This window comes from Crinia signifera, chromosome 1 (assembly GCF_055691185.1).
Source record: "Crinia signifera chromosome 1, ASM5569118v1, whole genome shotgun sequence".
Taxonomy (NCBI): Eukaryota; Metazoa; Chordata; class Amphibia; order Anura; family Myobatrachidae; genus Crinia; species Crinia signifera.
Window position 1 is genome coordinate 121,253,492 of NC_139217.1, and position 20,257 is coordinate 121,273,748.

Here is a 20,257-nt window from a genome sequence, read left to right on the forward strand (position 1 = left end):
AGCGCAGCGAGCCCCGCGAGGGGACGTGGATACCTTCACAGGTATCCGCGTCCCCTCGCGGGCTTCACAGCTGTCCGCGTACCCTCGCGGGGCTCGCTGCGCTCGCCACACTTCGGGCTCGGTGGCTCGCTGTGCTCACCACACTTTCTATTCTCAACTCCACGCCGACGTGGATAGTGGGGGTATGAAAAGGTCGTAGGATGCGTACCGCCGCCCCTCGTGGGCTCGCTGCGCTCGCCACGCTTCGGGTTGACGTTGATCGTGGGGTGGCGTTAACAATTCGGGTGGCCATTATACACTTCAGGGTGCCTATTTGGCCTCTGTGGCCCATTTAACATTGTTTCCTATGGAAAAATCGGGTCAATTGAGGCATTGAACAGGAAAATTGGGTCAATTGAGACATTTAACATTGTTCCCTATAGGAAATCGCGGGCATCTCGTCGGTTGATCGCACCCGATTTTTTAGTGTATTCAATGCCCGAGATGCCCGAGATTTTTTACTAACGATGCCCACGATCAAAATCGTGGGCGCCGTTCTAAGTAAAGAGTACCTTTTTTTTCTGTTGGTTTCTACAAATGGATGAATTGAGACCCCAATGCATTGCTTTGCCCATGGCCTACAAGGCTGTTAAGATGACCCTGATGAAGTTGATGTGTTCTACCAACCAAATAGAACCACTTTCACTGAATTTGTTTGTTAAATGTATTTGTATAATAAAGTAGAATTGAGTTAAGTGTGTTTGAGACTATAGCTGTTCCCTGGCATATTTCACTTGTTACAATTTTTTCCATGATATATTTGTAAAGGAGAACAGAAGCCATAGTAATAAATGAGCAAAAACATGATAAACTGAGATAAGCTAGAGTTACAGTAATTGTGTAATGAACTAGTTTTGTGTTCATGTTGGCCCTCAGTTCTAATACAGTATTTGTCCATTTACTATGCGCGTATTTACATCAGAATATTCCCTTCCACTTCAATTAAAAGAAAAAAAAAAAAACATTTTAAGCTTAAAATCTTTGAAACAGGTTGAGCAATTATAAACAGGTATCCAGTTGGGTTTATTCTGTTTGAGCCAAAATCCTTTATTCTTAGCTAAATGTGCATACTGGAAATCATATTTTTATAGAGTATGCTTGGTCAACAACCTTGTGTCAATGAGAGGTAACCATCACTTGACTTTATAAGACAAGAAATAGAATGACTAAAGTAACAAATCATTACAAAGCTTAAGGAGTTAAAGATATTTAATTTAGTTTCTAGATCTGTGAAAATTAGTCATTGACAAATACAGTAGTAAAACACCATATTGGGGACAAGCTTTAATTTAGACTGCTATAACATGGGCTGGCTGGGTTCATCTATTCTCTTTTAGTGTACAATATGAATATTAAGGGAGATATTCAACTAGCGTTGAATTTTAACAGAGACAAAAAAGTCTGCACTTTTCTCCATTTTTTTTAAGGGCTAATAGGGATTTGCTCTATTCAAATAGAGGGATGAATTTTCAACTAGGCAAAAAGTTCAGCAGTGTTGAAAAACTAGCTGCCCATCCACAAGTTTTTGCCACCTTACAGGTGAAATTGTGACCATTTTCAATCAATCCATTCTATTTAACCCCCCAAAAAGTGAAAAGGCATGGCGAAAAGATGTCTTCAATTGTGGCCAAAATGTAGAATCGAATTACAGATGGAGCCGCCTTCATTCAGCGGGGGTCAGCCATCGGAAGGGGGCGCTCTTGAGCCTTTCCTTACGACGGAGGTCCCTGCTGCCTCCCAGCTGGTCCCCGTCAATCACCCCGCCTTTCCACACCCCCACTAACCCTGCCCATCTTCCTGAAGTGGAGACGAGCAAGGTTTGCGTGCCCCGGCGCCCAGAAACTGGGTGCGCGTCCCATTAAGATGGAACGCTGGCTCCCCAGCGGGGGCATACTGGCAATCTGTACTGTAGTTAAGGTTTTATTGGCTATATGAAAAAAAATGAAAGGCTCAAGAAGTATAAAATGCTTTACATGAGTTATTGTTTCTGCACTCTTAATTCCCTAAGCAGTATAAGCATTATCAAATTCAGAACATAAAAAGCTAATAGCAACAACTGATTAATGGTTTAGTCAACAGATTTAAAACCACACTTTGAAGATATGTACTTACAAATGCTGCCTCCATACATAATTCTAAATAGGGATTAACTGTATATTGTGCCAATAAAGACACTAAGAGCACCATCAGGGAAAGGGGTGCTGCCAGATCTTCAGTCCCAAATCCAGGCAAAAATGGGATCTCTGAAGTATAATTTGTCATAAACTGTTTGTCTGCATTTAAAATGAGAACAGTCCCTCTTGCCAAACTTCCACCTAGAGAGGAGATTCTAAAGCAGGCATGTCCAAACTGTGGCCCTCCAGCTGTTGTGAAACTACACATCCCAGCATACTTTGCCATAGTGTTAGCATTTCCTAATAGCAAAACTGTTGCAAGACATGATGGGACTTGAAGTTTCACAACAACTGGAGGGCCATCGTTTGGCCATGCCTGCTCTAAAGGGACTCTAAATGTAGGCACCTATGCAGTAGATGCTAAATAGATATATCATAATAAATAAGATACGCTGTATCACTGGCTACATTATTGTTCCTTTTACAGCATGTGTGCTAATTCAAAATCACTTTAGTGCTGTAAGGAATAATTACTATTATAGATACTGTTCGTAAGTTCCGCAGTTAACAAGTGCCATAAATGCAGTATTGATTTTTCTTTAGCTGCCTGATTGTTATACTTTTATTTTCGTATTCTGGATCTTCTGAGCTGTTCTTATCTGCCATCATCTTAACTATGTTTTATAGTAACTCAGCATGCTTAAATGAATGTGTCCTCTCATGATCAAGTATTTCCATTTGCTGTATCTCAAGGCTAATGACTGATTTTTAGAAGACCCATACTAAATAAAATGTGCTGTGTACTATGTTGAGTTTGAAAATATTGCTGTCAATCATTTTCTGAGATTTGAAGCCTTGCTCTTACAGAGTGAAATATAGAGAAGTTTAATATCTAGTCTCCTACTTGAAATCATTTAAAACCTGTTATTTCAGTTATATATCACATCCTGAGTTTATAACAACATAAAAAAAATCATTTGAAATGATTATAAAAACTGTTGCTTATTGCCAGTACCTGATTAAAGGTTCCAGGTGCCTTGGGCTTATACACATGTAACTCCCCTTGTAATGCTGCTAAAAACACGTGTATGGGCGTTCAGGGACTCAGCAGTCATACTGCCTATGTGCATGTAATGAAGGTTATACAACTGGCATGAAGGATCTAATTCTTGTGGCATGTGAAGGAGACTTTAGCTATTGGCTGATTAGCTGGCACTTTAGCAACATGTAAGTCACCTTAAGAACATTATCCCCCGCAGTATAGAATTTTTTTTTAAGAACTGATCCTGAGGGACAGAGCTGGGGGGCGCTCACCAAGGGTGCAATTTCCTGCAGCTGCTTATTAGTAGGGATAGTTAGTCCCGTGGAAACCCCCCCCCCCCCCCCCAAAAAAAAAAAAACAGGTATAGCAGCGCACAGCTTTGAGAGTAAATGAAAAACTATTTAAAATTGGATGATCTTAAATGAAATGGATTTATTAACACTAAATTAAAATTCAAAAATTGCATATAGCATATAAGAACAATAAAACATATATGGACACCCCAATATATGTTAATAGTCACCGGAGAGTCTGTTCCTCGTGTACCCCTGGGAAGAAGATATTTTTGGATTGAGAGAGTTACCACCTTTTTGTTAGGGTACGGGAGTCCTCCAACAGTCCTTGATTGGTCCAAGATGGCACAAATTACGATGGCTGTGAGGAGATGGATTTGTCCAGTCCACAAGTCCGTGGGTGTAGGGATTATTTCCCAAATAATGATTGCAGAGGGTGCAAGATGCAGTGATAAAGTTCCTTTAGGAATTTAGGAAATATCCCAGAGATTGGTTCAGACTTCTATCCCGTGGGTGTGCAAATGGGGTTGTCCAAACTTCCTCTGATGCATTTCACCAATCCAGGTGGCATTATCAAAGGTGGGTAGCTGACTGTACTGAGGCTGGCTTTATATACCCATGTCTTGTTTGTCTCATGGCTCATTACCCTCAACAGATGTAACATGTGCAGAGAGAGTTACATTTGGGTGGGGTGTGCTGAAACTGAAATCTAAATTGCAGTGTAAAAATAATGCAGCCAGTATTTACCCTGCACAGAAACAAAATAACTCATACAAATCTAACTCTCTCTGCACATGTTACATCTGCCCCACCTGCAGTGCACATGGTTTTGCCCATTTTCCAAACAAATTTGTACTGCTATCAGATCTTAACAAAGGCCATAATGCTCTATTGCCAAAGTATATCTGATGTCTATGGAGCTTTTCTGATCATACTGTATGCTATGTTTTTATATCTGTCATATTACTGAAAAACTTTAATAAAAAGATTTACAAAAAAAATCAGAGATAGATTTGAAATTTGATAAGAACAAAGATCAAATGGTAAGTTTTTTCAGTTCATATCAAGTCCTACTAAGGATTTTTTTTTACTTAACATTCTGTGTGCTGAATGCAAAATACAGATATTATGTTGTTGGATTTAAAGTGTTGCCTCTAATTGGTAACAAAAGAAAACGGTTCTAATTAATTTAAGAAAACACTACAAACATGATAAAAATTATACTTGAAAAATGTCATTTAAAATAATCCTAAAATTAATTTAAAGGAGCAAATAGTTCACCTGTATTAATACAAAAACATGGCCCAATAAAGTTAGATCAAGAGGGTAGAGTAAGGTTACACTACTATGGACAGACACGCTAATAATAGAGGTAAAGGATGTCCACCATAGGGTTTATTTGATCCATCAGATGGTTTGTTTGATCCTTTAAAAATATTTATTATATTATTATAAGTAATAGAATATCTAAATAAGATTACATTTACTAGGAATAACCATCCAGGTCATTATTTTTTATAATCTGGTATCTTTGGAAATTCAATAATTCTAATTATATTATACATTTTAAGTGAAGTCTAAAAGGTTTAGTGTATTATAAGACTTTTCTTATATTGGGATGAACAATTTAAATTGAATCACTAAGAAACTCCAAAGAGAAAGAAAGATCTACATCTGACTGATTGGAAACGTTATAGAAGAGATGTGGTTTGTTTATTACCAGTCCTATTTTCACCAGCAAGGCAAACAAATAATCATTATTGAACGCATATCTATTTTTCCCTAAGGTATATAAACTACTGCAACTATTTCGGTTTGAAAAAGCCACAGGCTAGTGGCGAAACGCGTTAGGTGCAGCCCCTCACTCTTATTGATTGGACCCCCAACCATCTCCAGTCCACTGCTGCTCCAATTGGGAACCTTTATTTTTGATTTTCACCTCCTCAGGACTTTCCTCAGGACACTTAATCTCCAGGCGAGCCACGCCATCTCCAGCCGCCTGTCCGAGATCAGTGTCTCTGTACCAAGAGTCTGGCTGTCTCCACTACAAGGACTGGGGCTATTAGCAGTGTACATCTCCGGGTGAGCAGACAACCATCCCAGCCACCTGTTAGAGAGTCCTGCCTCCCCAATAGATTCAAGTCCAGACTAGAGACCGGACGCCCACTCTTTGCCATCACCTCCAAGTGACATTGTTCCATCAAGAGGAGATACTTAAATTGGGCACCGAGCCATATAAAGTCGCCCACCCAACCATCAGAGGAAATCCTGAGGGTCACTATACGGATATCCCTCCATCTACTCCTCCAGCGGCACAAACATCCATCCGCAACAATAGAGAGGACTGGTGGACCCCCTTTTCTACAACACCCCCACTCCGTTGTCTCTTCCCTCAGCAGCAAAACGAATAATGGTTAAGTGCACTTTCCATTCGGACTGATATCCAACCGGGCATTGGCCCCTACAGATACCCATCCAATCTAAGAGTGAGATTTTAAATATATATTTTTTATGTTATATTATATGTGATTGATTGTACTGTTTATATTTATATTTATTTTTATTTGTTATATAAAATTTATTTTTTACTGCAAATTGGTCAATCTCCTTCACTGTAAACTCAGCGCTGCTTTCCCGACATATTTCGGTTTAAAGGTATGGTTTAAGACAATTTAACAGGCTTCATGGAGTACTAAATCACCAAGTGCTTTATAGTGATAGATTGTAGCATGATCAGTATTTACAGGTTTTTTTTTCAAACATACTTTATTAAAGGAGCTGCAAAAAAAAAAATCCAGCATAATGGTACAAGGCAATGTACAATAGTAACAATTGTAATGTGGACAATGTGATTTGTACAATAAATCATATCACAACAATGAAACAAGGGTGTTCAGTATTGAATTATCATAACATATGTAAGAAAAGTAAGGCAAAAAAGATCACAGTCACACCAGACTTAATTACATATGAGTACGTAAGAACTGCTCGGAAATACAGGACACTCAAAAGGACAACATAATTAGTGGAATCAAAAGGGAGGAGAACCCGTTGCAAGGATTTCAAGGTTATACCATGATGTTAATGAGACTGTGGCCCTCAAAGATTACTTCACAGATAAAGGAAGGAATTTAACATAAGGTAACCACATTAAAAAACTTCTTAGAATTTTTATCTTCGTTCAAGGACATCTCGAGCCAGTCCATTTGGAACAAGTAAGAGACTCTGGGTAAGAATAGTGTTATCAATAGAGTATTGAGAAAGATCCTCTGGGACAAGATCATTTTGTGGGCTGCAACGGATAACTTGGATAAAAACAATCTTTGTCCCAACGGAAGTTTTTGTAAAATATGTGGGGCGTAAATATCTCATAAAGCCCATTCAGGGGTAGGAGAAATTACAATATCATATGTAGTTTTTGTATATTGGCTAATATTATTCCAGAAGCTATGTACCCTAGGGCAACTCCACATGCAATGAAGTAGGTCAGTGTCCGGTTCTGCACACTTAAAGCAGTTAGAATTATCAGAGCTACCCATTACCATTCAACGATTAGGGGTATAGTATGCCCTATGAAGCAATTTGTATTGCATTTCCATATTAGATGCTGCAACCAGGTGTTTATTAATGTGGGTAAATGCAGAGAGAATAGAGGGAAGAGGTATATTAGGAAGATCTATTGACCATTTCACCATACCCATCTGTATTGTATATAGCTGGATCTCTTGTTTAAGATGTAAATACAGCATGGAGGCGGTACAAGCTGTGTCAGCGGCATGTCGTAAAATAAAATCCAATCTTTGTATCTTTGTCTGATAATCTCGAGACAATAGTAGAAGCATAACTACGAATTTGAATTTGAAGTCCACCTCTATTCCACTCATTGACTAGTAAGGTGTTCTGTGCGAGGGAGCCTTGGGTCTCATTATTATAGTGAAGTGACAGAAAAACCGACCTTTTATGAAGATAGTTTCAATCTGGCACAGGATACACGCCAAGCAGCACACGTATATGTGAGCAACAAATTACCAGATACTGCAGGAGGAAATTTCGATGGCATCATATGTAAAAGGTTAGGAAGGGGAATATCAGGGCAAAAAGCTTATTCTCGCACTACCATAGTATAATTATTGGTATTATTGATCCAATCTACCACGTATCGGTAATCAGCCGCTAAAACATAACTACGTATCTATGCAAGGTAGATTCAAATTTAATCAGCGTCTTTTTCCCTTCCCATATGAATGTGCAAAAGGCTTTGGTTAAGATCCTTAAATCTGACTCTTAACATAATAGGCAACATTTGTATAGCATATAACAGTCTGGGGAAGGAGATCATCTTTATCAGGTGACATCAACAGTACTTATATATATATGAAAAACAGTGCCATGAAGGCAGGGGCAAATTTAGGGGTCAGGCCGCCCCTAGGCACAACATTTTTGTGCCCCCCCCCCTATTTTCATTTAATCATATATGTATATACATTGTTATTTATATATTTCATTAAAATGTAACTGTAGCCCACCTTAATTTTTTTTTTAAGCACTCTGGACTGCTCACTGTACGGAGGACCCGGAGGGAGGCACTTATTAGTACAGTGATTAGCACAGTGTCTCCGTCAGTCTCTCTCTGGACTGCTCACTGTACGGAGGACCCGGAGGGAGGGAGGCACTTATTAGTACAGTGATTAGCACAGTGTCTCCATCAGTCTCAATCCGGCTCACACACTGTGACTGACTGAGCGCAGGGAGGATCAGCGCGCCGCTCAGCTCAGCTGCTGGATACACAGCAGCCAATAGACTGTGTGTGTGTAGAGTAGCCAATTGGTGGGAGCCGGCAACAGTGAGTCTGAGTCATTTCCGGACGCGCAGGGGGGCCGTCGGACCCAGCCACTAAGCAGTGATGTAATGTGCATGTCAGAGTGGGTGGGCAGTGGCGGGTGACGAGCGGTGCTGCCGCCGACATATGATAATTTATGTCTGCGGTGGCGGTGCTCGTCACTCACCGCTGCGCCATGCTGCTATTTAACAGAATGTCAGCCTGCCTGCCGCCCTTAATTGGTGCCACCCTGAGTCCGGTGCCTCACGGGCCTAGGCACAAATCCGGCCCTGCATGAAGGGAAGTCTGACAGAAGATGGAAAGGAAATTAGTCTCATAAAAGGCAGAGGGGTGTTTTTGAACAGTAATTGCCAAATATGTTAATGAGGATGTCATTCACAGAAATGGGAAGTCATCACCCCACCCAATAGCTGCATCTTTGTGCAAAGCTACTGCTTTAGCCTTAGAACGGGTAATAAGGAACCCAGAGACTTTTTCAAAATCAGATAATAGTGTCAAAACAGCTGGGAAGGCTTTGTGGGGATTTTGAAAGTAAGTAAAAGAAGGTCATAGGCATAAGCGGATACCTTCAAATCAATTGGGCCGATATTGATATTGATCTCTTGCCAAATCAAACAATAAAGGGAACAAGGGGTACCCTGTCGGGTATGCCTACATGGGGTGAAACATGAGGTGTTCAAACCATTAACTAATAGGAAAGCCTCCAGAGAGGAATATAGCATACAATATAATGTGAAAAAGGCTATCCCAGAGTAAATGGCTCCGGGAGACCCGGTCAAACAATTTGTCTGCATAACAGCTAACGAGAACCATTTTTCCTCTGGGAGTTAAGGCAGACTGCATTAAAGCCGCCACTACCTGGCACACCTTTAACAAAACCCGTTTGAGAGGGGTGCAAAATATTAGGCTGCACAGACTGAGACCCCAACACTGTGTATCACACTTGCTATTGTTTTTATTTAAAATACAGTATGGACCATTTGCCACAATGATGTTGTTTGTGCTTGTTACTAAGGGGGAAATTTACTAAAGGAAATGTGTAAAAAATAGGTGTAAAAATAGGTGTATTTGTATCCAGAAATACACTTATTTTTGACATTTTCTATCCCGAAAATACGGCAATTCGTATTGATGTGCTATCAATACGAATTGCCGTATTTTCGGGATAGAAAATGACAAAAATAAGTGTATTTCTGGATACAAATACACCTATTTTTACACCTATTTTTTACACATTTCCTTTAGTAAATTTCCCCCTAATTATCAATGCTGACTAAACATTGACTTCCGGCTGTCATTCAGTGTTTGGACAATTGTGTACTTCCACATGTCACACAGGATATCTTTTTCTGGGTCTATATATTCAAATTGAATATGTTGCAGTATGAAGCTAGTGTGCTGGAGGAAGTAGGCCTCACACACTTATATGCTGACATCACTTCCATTAGATTTGAAGATGAAGCAAGTAACATCCATAATGACAAGAATCCTGGTCAATCAGCTGCGAGATTCCGATGCAGAAATGCAAGCACAGGAGGATGCCCAACCCCAACACTTCTTTGACAATGAAAGTTTCAAAATCCATTTTTCATGCAGCTTGTTGGTATGCATGAATGGATTTCAAGGGAAAACAGAGAGGCACAGATGTCCTTCCTGGGCTACTCAGTAGTAACTCATCGGCCTTGATCAGTGCTCATCTCTGTGTGCCAAAAAACTGTACGTATCTTATTACACACAGTATATTGCAGGGATGACTAGAGTTCTGTGTGAAAGGGTTTGACCCTGGAATAAACCTGGTTACATGTGCTGCGTGAACGGGGGGCAAGAGCTTTGACCTGTGTCTGACCCGGTTTGAAAGATCTGGTTTTTGCGATTTTTGTCTGTAAGTGCTATACACATGTTTATGGCCATTTTGTGTAAAATAAGCTACAGTAGTTATAAGAAAAGTTATGATAAAGGTAGTAATAGGAAATGTGAGGAACTTTACATATACATATTTACAAAGGCCATACATCAGCGCTCCAATTACCTGATCTTCCAACCAAAAATGATGATCAGAGGCCATTAATGACAAATGATCCATGCGTAAATAAGTAAAATCAGGAAAATGATGCATGCTGAAAATCCATAATTTGCTGATAATATTTTGGTTTTAATCGGCAATTCAGAGAAATCCAACATGTTGGATTTCCCAGATACACAAACAATGACATTGGCAGAACGTGGATCGGGACGCTACAACTTAGATGAAGTATTAGAAGGTAATGGAAAATTACATTTTGGGAATATATAATAATAAACAGTTCCCTATATATAGTAGCAGATAGCACTAAAGAATTCTCTATTAAGACTACAGAGGATCTTATGCGTACATCAGCTTTAATCTCTCATTGTTGCAAAAAAGGATGGACTGATTACTCAATAAGATTAAAATGTTATTAAAATGATAAATGTTAAAGTCTAACAAATGTTTTGCTGACTATGGACCAGTGCATCTGTTTTTTTTACAGTCTATTCCATGCATACTGTACATCTGCGGTCTTGTTACTCAACCATATAATGAGAAACACTATGACATTTTCAAAACCCTCCTTGCATAACTAGTCCTCTATCTGTAAACTCTATGCCTTACAGCATCGCAGTAGGTATGAATAAATATGTTAATTAAATGCTATACAGTACATCCAACCTTTTATCTCATCTGCCATGAGTGAATAATTGGTTGTCTGGTCTGTATGAATAAATCTCTTCACATGATTTCAATGGATCTGAGCATACAGTTATTTCACATCCATTTTCGGAATTTAGGGTTGTATACAGCAAGTGGCACCCCAGATCATTAGCTTTTCTCCGATAAATTCCATAATCGGTCCTAAGCTTAAAGACACTAAAGATAGAGTGTAACACTGAGGCACAATAAAGTGAGGCACATTGCAGAAAAATGCAAAGTTGCCCAGAACCAATATATGATATATATGTCCCAGCCATAGAATTCTTCATGGCTAGGACAAGTTTATCTGGTAGACAGCTGTGTCTATAATAAATGTTCCTCATCTGGATTAACTAGATCACTTTGGAAAATGTAAAACAAGTGCAGTAAAGTAGGCCTTCTTGGGTAGATTTAGTTAAACGGCTGACAATCATAATATTGAAATTCATAAGGTCAACAATGACAAAATGTTCACAGGCAACATGTCAAAGTTTAGGCTGCTAGGCAGAAAGGGTTGGAGTTAAGCTGCGGGGAGCGGGGGTAGGTTTAGGCTCTAGAGAAGGTTGCAGTTAGAGATTAGGCTAAGGTTAGAAAATAAATAAACATTGTAAGATTGGAAGTCTGACCACGAAGTCATAGTCACATGACTACCAGGAAATAGAAGGCACTGCAGCAGCTGCTAGGATCAATACATTCATACTGTATATTACAGTGTTTTCCTGGAAAACACTGTAACATGGCATTTTGTATGCAGCTACAGCCACAGTGAAAATAGACATGTTACATATGACTTTTATCAGCAAGGTGTGTCTGTGCATCTTATTCGTATAGCAATGTGAAAAAAAGATGCATTTTTGCCCAAAGTTTGCAGATTTGTATGGGAACTGACAGATTATTCACACCATGCATCTCATGTTGCATGGCATATTGAGGCTGAACACATCTGTATGACAGGCAGCATACAGTATCATACACAATAGCTTCTTAAATAGCAGTGTTTCCTATGTGTCATCTGACTTAATGCTACTTTTTATTTAGAATTTTGAATCAACACATTGCTGAAAATCGAGACATCCTGGAGCTCTTAGTGTTGACTTTGTTACACTAGACTAGAAGAGTAACAATGATGTTGTTTTTGTTCCTATTATAAAGTACTCTGTCTGCCTAAGCAGAAATTGTTCAAAGATATTATTTTTACCAGTGGTTTTGTAATTATTTCCAGCTTCATGCGAACATCTCTTTTTAAGTCCTTTTTGTGTCATAAACATCATACTTTGATTGCAACACGGTTTCCTGAATTCTTTTGAAATAATACAGGGCCTTCAAACTCAAGTCACATTGTGTCTCGTTAATTGGAACATTCGACAAAAATGATTGCCTTAACAGGATCACATCCTTTTCCAACAAAGGGAAATAAAGTAGCTAAATTAAAGATATCCTTAATAATAATAATAATAATAATAATAATAATACAAGATGACTCTATGTGATTTGTTTAATCAAGTTTTGCTTTTAATATAAAAATTGTTATGATAATCAGATCACATTTTTTAGGTCAGTTTAATGCTGCAAATATTAAAAATTGTCCCACATAACCATTGTATAAAACACAGGACTTCAAAGGAAAAAAAGAACAAAGCAGTAATATTACTGACTTTATGAAACTATCTCCCAAACCGTCAGGTAAGGTTTTTAGTTATTAAGTTGTTTCTATGAGAAGTATTGTTAATTTTATTTGGAACAGACTCTTAATACCACTTGGGGCATGTGAAAACTTAGAGCAAATCACACTGTCTCATAAAAGAACAGTTTATAGAATATAAACTTGTAGATGATTGTGACTGGTGTCTAGAAAGCTTTTACAATCCTCACCTAGAAGATTAAGGTCAGTGAGATCACATTTGACAGGGACAGTTCGATTAAGCATCGTGACAGGTCCGTTTTTCATTAACTTGTATAGGACTGTAACACTAAGGAACTACAATATGTACTATAACAGTCAATTTTTCCATATAAAAATGTAGCTGCTGCATCTTCTACATTTAGAGGTCAGGTATTTCTCCTCCAATTTCCCAAACTGGAACCAGGAATCACCTACAGCATTAGGTTCTTCTTAACTGGATGGGAACTGATTTTTTACTCTCGAAGGCAACCTTTATTTACAGAAACTGTTATGATCATACAAATACAGCTGTTAGATATTACTGAATTAAAAGCTTATTTTTTCCATTTCCACACATTTTTTTATGACAATTTTTGGGAAGTCTATCTTCTTTTTAAAAAGTGAAAAAAAAAAATAGAAAATAGAGACACATGTATTCAAAATGTTGAATAAAATATATGTCATCCTATAACTACATTATCTTCACCGATCCCTTTATTATCCTAGAGCAGTAGTTCCCAAATGTTTCTCTCTCTCTCATACACCTTGATTAGGATTTTCATTTATGAGTACCCCCTCCTCTCAATATGAAATATCCACAGTACTACGAGAGGAGTGGAAGTGAGTTGTATGCATATGTGGGTCCTTATATTGAGGAGTAGCGGAGGAGTAGTGTGCGGTCAAGAATTGGGTCCCTCTGCGTCTCTCAGATTGCTGTGTACTGTCTTCGGTGTTCCTGTTAATGCCTGTAGGATTAATGCCGCTGCTTCCTCCACCCGTGCTAGCATGGGGCAGATGAACGCAAATGTCTGAGGGCAGTGTGGGTAGCTAAATAGCAAAAAGGGAGTGGTATCCTGCACAGGACAAGAGCAAATAACAGTTAGTAATTTTCTATATCCAATGTAACTGAAAATGTTGTTCTTAATAACTAAATTTGTTCGATGAGGTTAGAGGTGTCCCCTGGAATCGAGTACAGGTATACTCAAAAGGGGAGAAACGGCTGACAACAAGAGGTAGGCAGTCATTCACAAAGGAGATTCCTTGTGGGTAAAACGAGTCCGCTAGTATGATAGATATGTGCTCTTGTGTCTATATGTTCCAAAATGTACAATTATATTAAACAATTATCAGTACATTGATTACCCAGTAATACCAATATTCTAGGTAATATTGTAAATTACATGTATCACATATCCAAGGTATTATGCCATCTATCACATTTTAAGGCTTATTATACTTATTCAGTAAATATAGAAGTTTGCCTGTTCCATCATACAGCAGTACATATATGGCTTATAATAATGACACATTCCCTGTTCTAATCATCATTCCGTATGCCGTATCTAACTTTGAATGCACAATTTAAGTGATGTCATTTTTACAAAATAAAAATAGAGATAATCTTCTAATGATTGCTACAATATAGTCTTGTATCTAGACTGAATTGCAATGTAATAAACATTAATAGTGAGGTACATGGATTTATAATATTGCCGCTCAGTAATCTGTGCAGCTGTATTAGCTGCAGAGCCTGATGAGCCAGAAAATGAGATGAGTGCTCTGCTTGTCCAAAGTACAATTTGTAAAGCGCTCCGATTTGTTACAATTCTGTACTTATTCTGTGTATTCTGAATAGCAGTATAATGAACACTAATAGAGCACACAATCTTGTGACAGCACTTAAGGTGCCCACACACGCACCGATCCCGGCGGTGCAATGCTATGCGATGGGGTGCGCGCTCCCGCGGCACCACATTGCACAGTACAAAAAGTATGTGCTGCACATACTTTTTGTACTAGCTTTTTATAGCATAGCATCGCATCGCATGCACAAGGCATACGATGCGATGCTATGTGTGCTAGTTAAGCCCACAACGCACGCCGGGATCGGTGCGTGTGTGGGCACCTTTAGAGCACTGGACACGCTCTCAGTGGCCTCTATTCAGATCTGATCGCAGAACAATTTCGTTTGGAAAATGGGCAAAACCATGTGCACTGGGTAATACTGGCTGCATTATTTTTACACTGCCATTTTGATTTCAGTTTCAACACACCCCACCCAAATTTAACTCTCTCTTCACATGTTAAATCTGCCCCACCTGCAGTGCACATGGTTTTTCCCATTTCCCAACTAAATTTGTACTGCAATCAGATCTGAATAATGGCCAGTGTGTGGAAGTTGTAAGGCGTCGCTCCTGGAAACGGTACTTCCTGAATAGTTACACCCCTTTTTGGGCAATTTACAATGGATTCAAAATAACAATAATATCTATAATATCTGATTATTGAGATAAAGGGGATATTAGTCCAGCCAAAAAAAAATGTTTTATAGAAAGTGTAAATTGATAAGTAAACATTTGTATTATAATGACAGCAAATAAGGACCAGTTTTTTAAATCCACTGTGTTTTAGAAGTTAATGAGTGATAGAGTTAATTGTACAGGAAACAGTTCCACCTTTTTCTTTTTTTTTATTGACTGCTATGGAGCAAAATTACTGACAATATTTAGTGTGAAAGTCTCAGAAAACAGATGCCTTTGCAGAAATTAGGTATCCCCAGTACACTATGTATGAATGGGTGTAGCAGATATTGGAGCTTCCTCAAAGTTTTGAAACGTTTTGAATGCTGAATTGAGCAAATGTAACTTATATATACATATATATGGACTTATGAATCCTCAATTCCAACTACCGTAACCTGATAATTGGGTATTGGGAGCTTATATAGACCTAGTGTCATTCTGACCTTCTGTAGAAACAGTGATATTATATGGAGAACCACATTATGGATACTAGCACTTAGACGGCATCCCCATCTGGAATCTAATATGGAAAAATTCTAACACATGATGACTATCAGGTTACTCCTGTAACTTTTTTAACAATTTTTATTTACAAAACCGTGCAGTCACTAGTACTGAATTATATCCACAAGATAATTAATGGAGGGAGGTCTATGTTCTATTCACAGCACGTGAGACTCTAGAAGTGCTTTCCTACAAATAATTGTCATACTGTAGTTGACCCCTCATATTGTTGTTTTTGGAAGCTAATTTCAAATGAGACCATGTTGTGATCACTGTTCCCCAGGTGCTTCCTTACTTTGGTCTTTGATATTACCTCTACATTATTGGTTATCACTAGGTCCAATAAAGCAGTTCTGGTTGGTTCCTCAATGACTTGGGACATGTAGTGGTCTTTTAGTATGCTAAGAAACACTCCTTCCCTTTTAGTTGCTCTATCCCTCCTGAATAGAGTAAAGCCAGGTTGACTGCCCAGTCATGAGCATCATTACACCATTTCTCAGTAAACCTTATAGTATCATATTGCTCCTTCATTGCTACAAGTTCCAAATCACCCATTTTACCTGAAAGGCTTCTTGAATTTGCAAGCATACATTTTAGGCTATTACCTCCCGTTGCCTTATTACTATCTGGTGACATGAAATGATTACTTATCAGCATTATGAATGGCATTCCCCCAGGAAGGAAAATAAAAGACATGAAATCTCTACACATGCACTGTAAGCAACACTTTCTAGCTTCTTGGAATTTAATAAATACAGTTTTATTTATTAGTAAGCTTTCCAATGTAATACATTTAGTTCTAGTACAGAAAAATCTATAAGGGCTAATGTCTATTAGATTTGCCATACAAGTCTTTTTTGTCACAATTCCTTACGGAATGCAAAATCTTGTAATTTTTCTTGTATACTTTAGAGAATTAAAGGAAACATGACTGGTGAAATTGGTTTAAAACATATAAGAATCAGTCTCCTCCCCCACTGCAGAGAGCCGGCCAGTGGGAGTAGAGAGGACAGGCTGCCTCTGCAGTACAGCCTCTCTCCCCAGCCCAGCATACGCTTCTCAGTTCTGTGTGCTAAGGGGTGCAGAGAGGCAGCAGCAGCCTGTCTTCTCTTGGCCGCCCACACATAGCCGGCACCCCCTGCTATATTTTTGCTGCTGCATAGCCATGCCCCTTATGTTGGCCATGGCCTTTTTACCTGGACTCGGCGGCGCTCTCGGTAGCTCTGCATGCACCATTTGGGAGAAACCTGATTGGTTTACTCAGCGGACAAAGGGAAAAGAAGCCAAGTCTAAGCTATGGAATCTATTGCATTTGGCGCTTGATGCATACATATATGTATATGAATGTATATGAAAAGCAGAACTTTCAGTGGTACCATTTGATGCATCCACCAATAGTCATTCCCCCAGGAATGAAAATAAAAGACATGAAATCTCTACACATGCACTTTAAGCAACACTTTCTAGCTTCTTGGAATCCCATAACAGGGATCTATGCCATGCTGTAACATCACTCAAAGGGGGCAGAGCAACCAAGCACCAATTGGAGAGTGGTTGAGAAGGCAAGATGCAGCAGGAAGCTCTGTGCAGAAGTAGCGCTTTTACACCCATAGTTCCAACCCCTTAAAAAGCAGTACAAATATCTGTATTTCAATATACAGTATAAGAAAAATGCTAGATGTTCTGATAGAGATTTGTACAAATAGTATACAAAACTATGGTAATTATTTCAATGGCTAGAGCACAGAATACATTCTTACCAACATGAGAATTTTATGCAAATTAGGTGGATGCATACTTGCTTATCCTCTCAAAATGTCTGGGAGGTTCCCGAAAATCAGCTCTCTCTCCCGCCCACCCCCTCCCTGCTGGGAATTTGGTCCATCTCCCAATGCCCCCCCAACTCTCCTGGAGACACGCGTTACATGCAAGTATTTGTGGCTCTTTGGGGAGGGGGCAGGACAAATATTACAGCCTCTGTCTGTGGACCTGAGAATCATGGAGTTTGTGTGGGGTGGAGGCGGGGTATGGTGGTGCCATCCTAGTTCCCACCCATCCCTATGTGTGGTATCTGTTCCCCTCTCCACAATCAAAGGTAGGCAACTCTGGCCCTTATTCTGATCATGGGTGGCCAGCTGATATAGCCGGATGTCAGCTGGCCACCCATATCCCTGCTTTCACACGGATAACTGTCCAAGTGGTCTGGAGCATTGGTCCAGACCATTGGTGCCTGACTGCTTGGTCCAAGATTCAATAGTCGGCGACCATCGGAGGATGGGGGAGGTTCCCACACGCTTTGGGTGGGTGTTCATATGAAACATCCATTTGCTTGGCGTCCTACCGCATTTGGACGGTGTGAGCAATCCGTACAATAGGCGGGGTTAAGAACACTATGTGCCCATCCAAAATAGGCAACCGTCTGACTCAATCAGAATAAGGGCCTATGAGGATGTATACAGGGCTATCACCAGGCCCCATTCTAGAAGTGTATATGGCTGTGTCAAGATGTAAGCATGTTACAATTCCCTTGCACTCTCAGGGGTAAATTTACTAAATTATAATTTTTAGAAAATGTAGTACATTTTCCCCTCAGGCTCCAGAAAATACTAAACCCTTGGACTGGATGTGTACAAAACATAGCGGAAGCACTGTAAGCAGAAAACACACCTCAGTTCCAATATGCCCTATGCCATAATGCTATATATTTAAATGATAAATACAAATAAATATCAACATACTGTACTGTATTTAAAGCTCAAGAACAGAGATAGCAGATGCTACCATATGGGTTATTGTGTAGTAGTGTTAAAACAATGCAATATATGTATTGCAGTTATGGTGTGTACTTACAGAATGCTCTGTAGAATTCATCCAAGGACAAATGCTTATCCCCATTGTAATCATCATACTTTACTAGATCAAATAGGGAACATTCATATAGTTTTCTTCCAAAACCCTCCTGTCTTATTACCTGCAAAGAAATAATAATAGTTGCAATAATAATTATTAGTACAATAATACAAATATGGTATTGTAAAGATAACTTGTATAACATATCATTTGATTAATACACTATGGGTGAAATATAATAGCATGAGAGATTCAGAAAGTGAGAGATTTGGTAAGAAATCACCAGCTTTAATGCGGCAATCATTTACACTTCAAAATCAAACTGGTAGTGCAGTGTAAATGATTGTCGCTTTAAAACTTCAGGGGTGACATTTAATGAGATGCGAAAATGTGACTTTTGTGATATTTTCGCCAAAAACGGCCGAAATCGCATTTATTCCCGAATTCGGTTTTTGCCGCGAAATCGCACTTTCTGAAAGTGCGATTTTTATTCGTGCCGGAACTCACATCCAGATGTTTTCCCATTGCAAAGTATACAATTCGCACTTTTAATGAGATGCAAATTCGGGAAAATGTGTCTAAAAATTGCCAAAAAATCAGACCAGGTTCTGATATGCGAATTGGCCAGAACCCTGCACAGATCATTGAGATCTATGCATGGTCCAGTGTAAAAAAAATGTGTAATTTTTTTTTTTTTCACAAAAGCGGAGGGGTCCCCCTGCCTGAACATAACCAGCCTCTGTCTCATTGAGACGGACCAGGTTCCAAAAATACGGGGGACAAAAAGCGTAGGGGTCCGCCGTATTTCTGAAACCAGCCCCGGACTCTTGGACCAGTCCTGGTTCCAAAAATACGAGGGACAAAAAATCTGGGGGTTACCCCGTATTTTGAAACCAGCACCGGTTTTTGATTTGAAAACGGAGCATGTGAGCTCTGAAATGTCAGCTATCACCTGAAATACACGCATTTTACCAAGACCTCGGAGTGCCACTATCTTTCTTTATGGATCTGCAAACTTTGTTTCGAGGGCACCAAGGCAGCTGTCAGTGACGGGAGAGTGCCACGCCGCCACACATCTTATATATATATATATATATATATATATATATATATATATATTGTACAAGGCATAGAGGACACTCACCAGTCTTCTTCTTAAGCAGATATATTTATTTCTTCATCCCAACAGTAAAGTGCAAATAGTGCAAGACAGCGGGCCAAGGGCTGACGTTTCGGTCTGACTCCAGACCTTTTTCAAGGCCCCCACTCTCTCCTCATAAATTGCACTTTATGAGGAGAGAGTGGGGGCCTTGAAAAAGGTCTGGAGTCAGACCGAAACGTCGGCCCTTGGCCCACTGTCTTGCACTATTTGCACTTTACTGTTGGGATGATGAAATAAATATATCTGCTTAAGAAGAAGACTGGTGAGTGTCCTCTATGCCTTGTACAATGTTATTGTTACTGGACTAGTCCGGATAACTGAGTTTGGCACCCCAGCAGTTGCTTGAACCCTTTGGAGGAGAGTGTGATCCGAATTCTTGGATATATATATATATATATATATATATATATACACACACAAATGGGTGGTTGAACCGGCACTCCTCCGATAAGGCAACTGCCCCGGGTGTCCTTAGTGGTAACAAAATAACTCGCTGCTGTTACCTCGCTGCCGTGCAA

At 39.4% G+C, this 20,257-nt stretch overlaps 1 protein-coding gene across 2 annotated transcripts in view; it reads right to left on the reverse strand.

The window, feature by feature from the left end:
• FSTL5 (follistatin like 5) overlaps positions 1-20,257 on the reverse strand; it is a 644,560-nt gene that overhangs the window by 282,089 nt on the left and 342,214 nt on the right. For both annotated transcript variants that reach the window (XM_083172689.1, XM_083172698.1), the window contains exon 6: positions 18,578-18,698. In XM_083172689.1, coding sequence (XP_083028815.1) covers positions 18,578-18,698 — 121 coding nt within the window. The remainder of the gene's footprint in view (positions 1-18,577; positions 18,699-20,257) is intronic.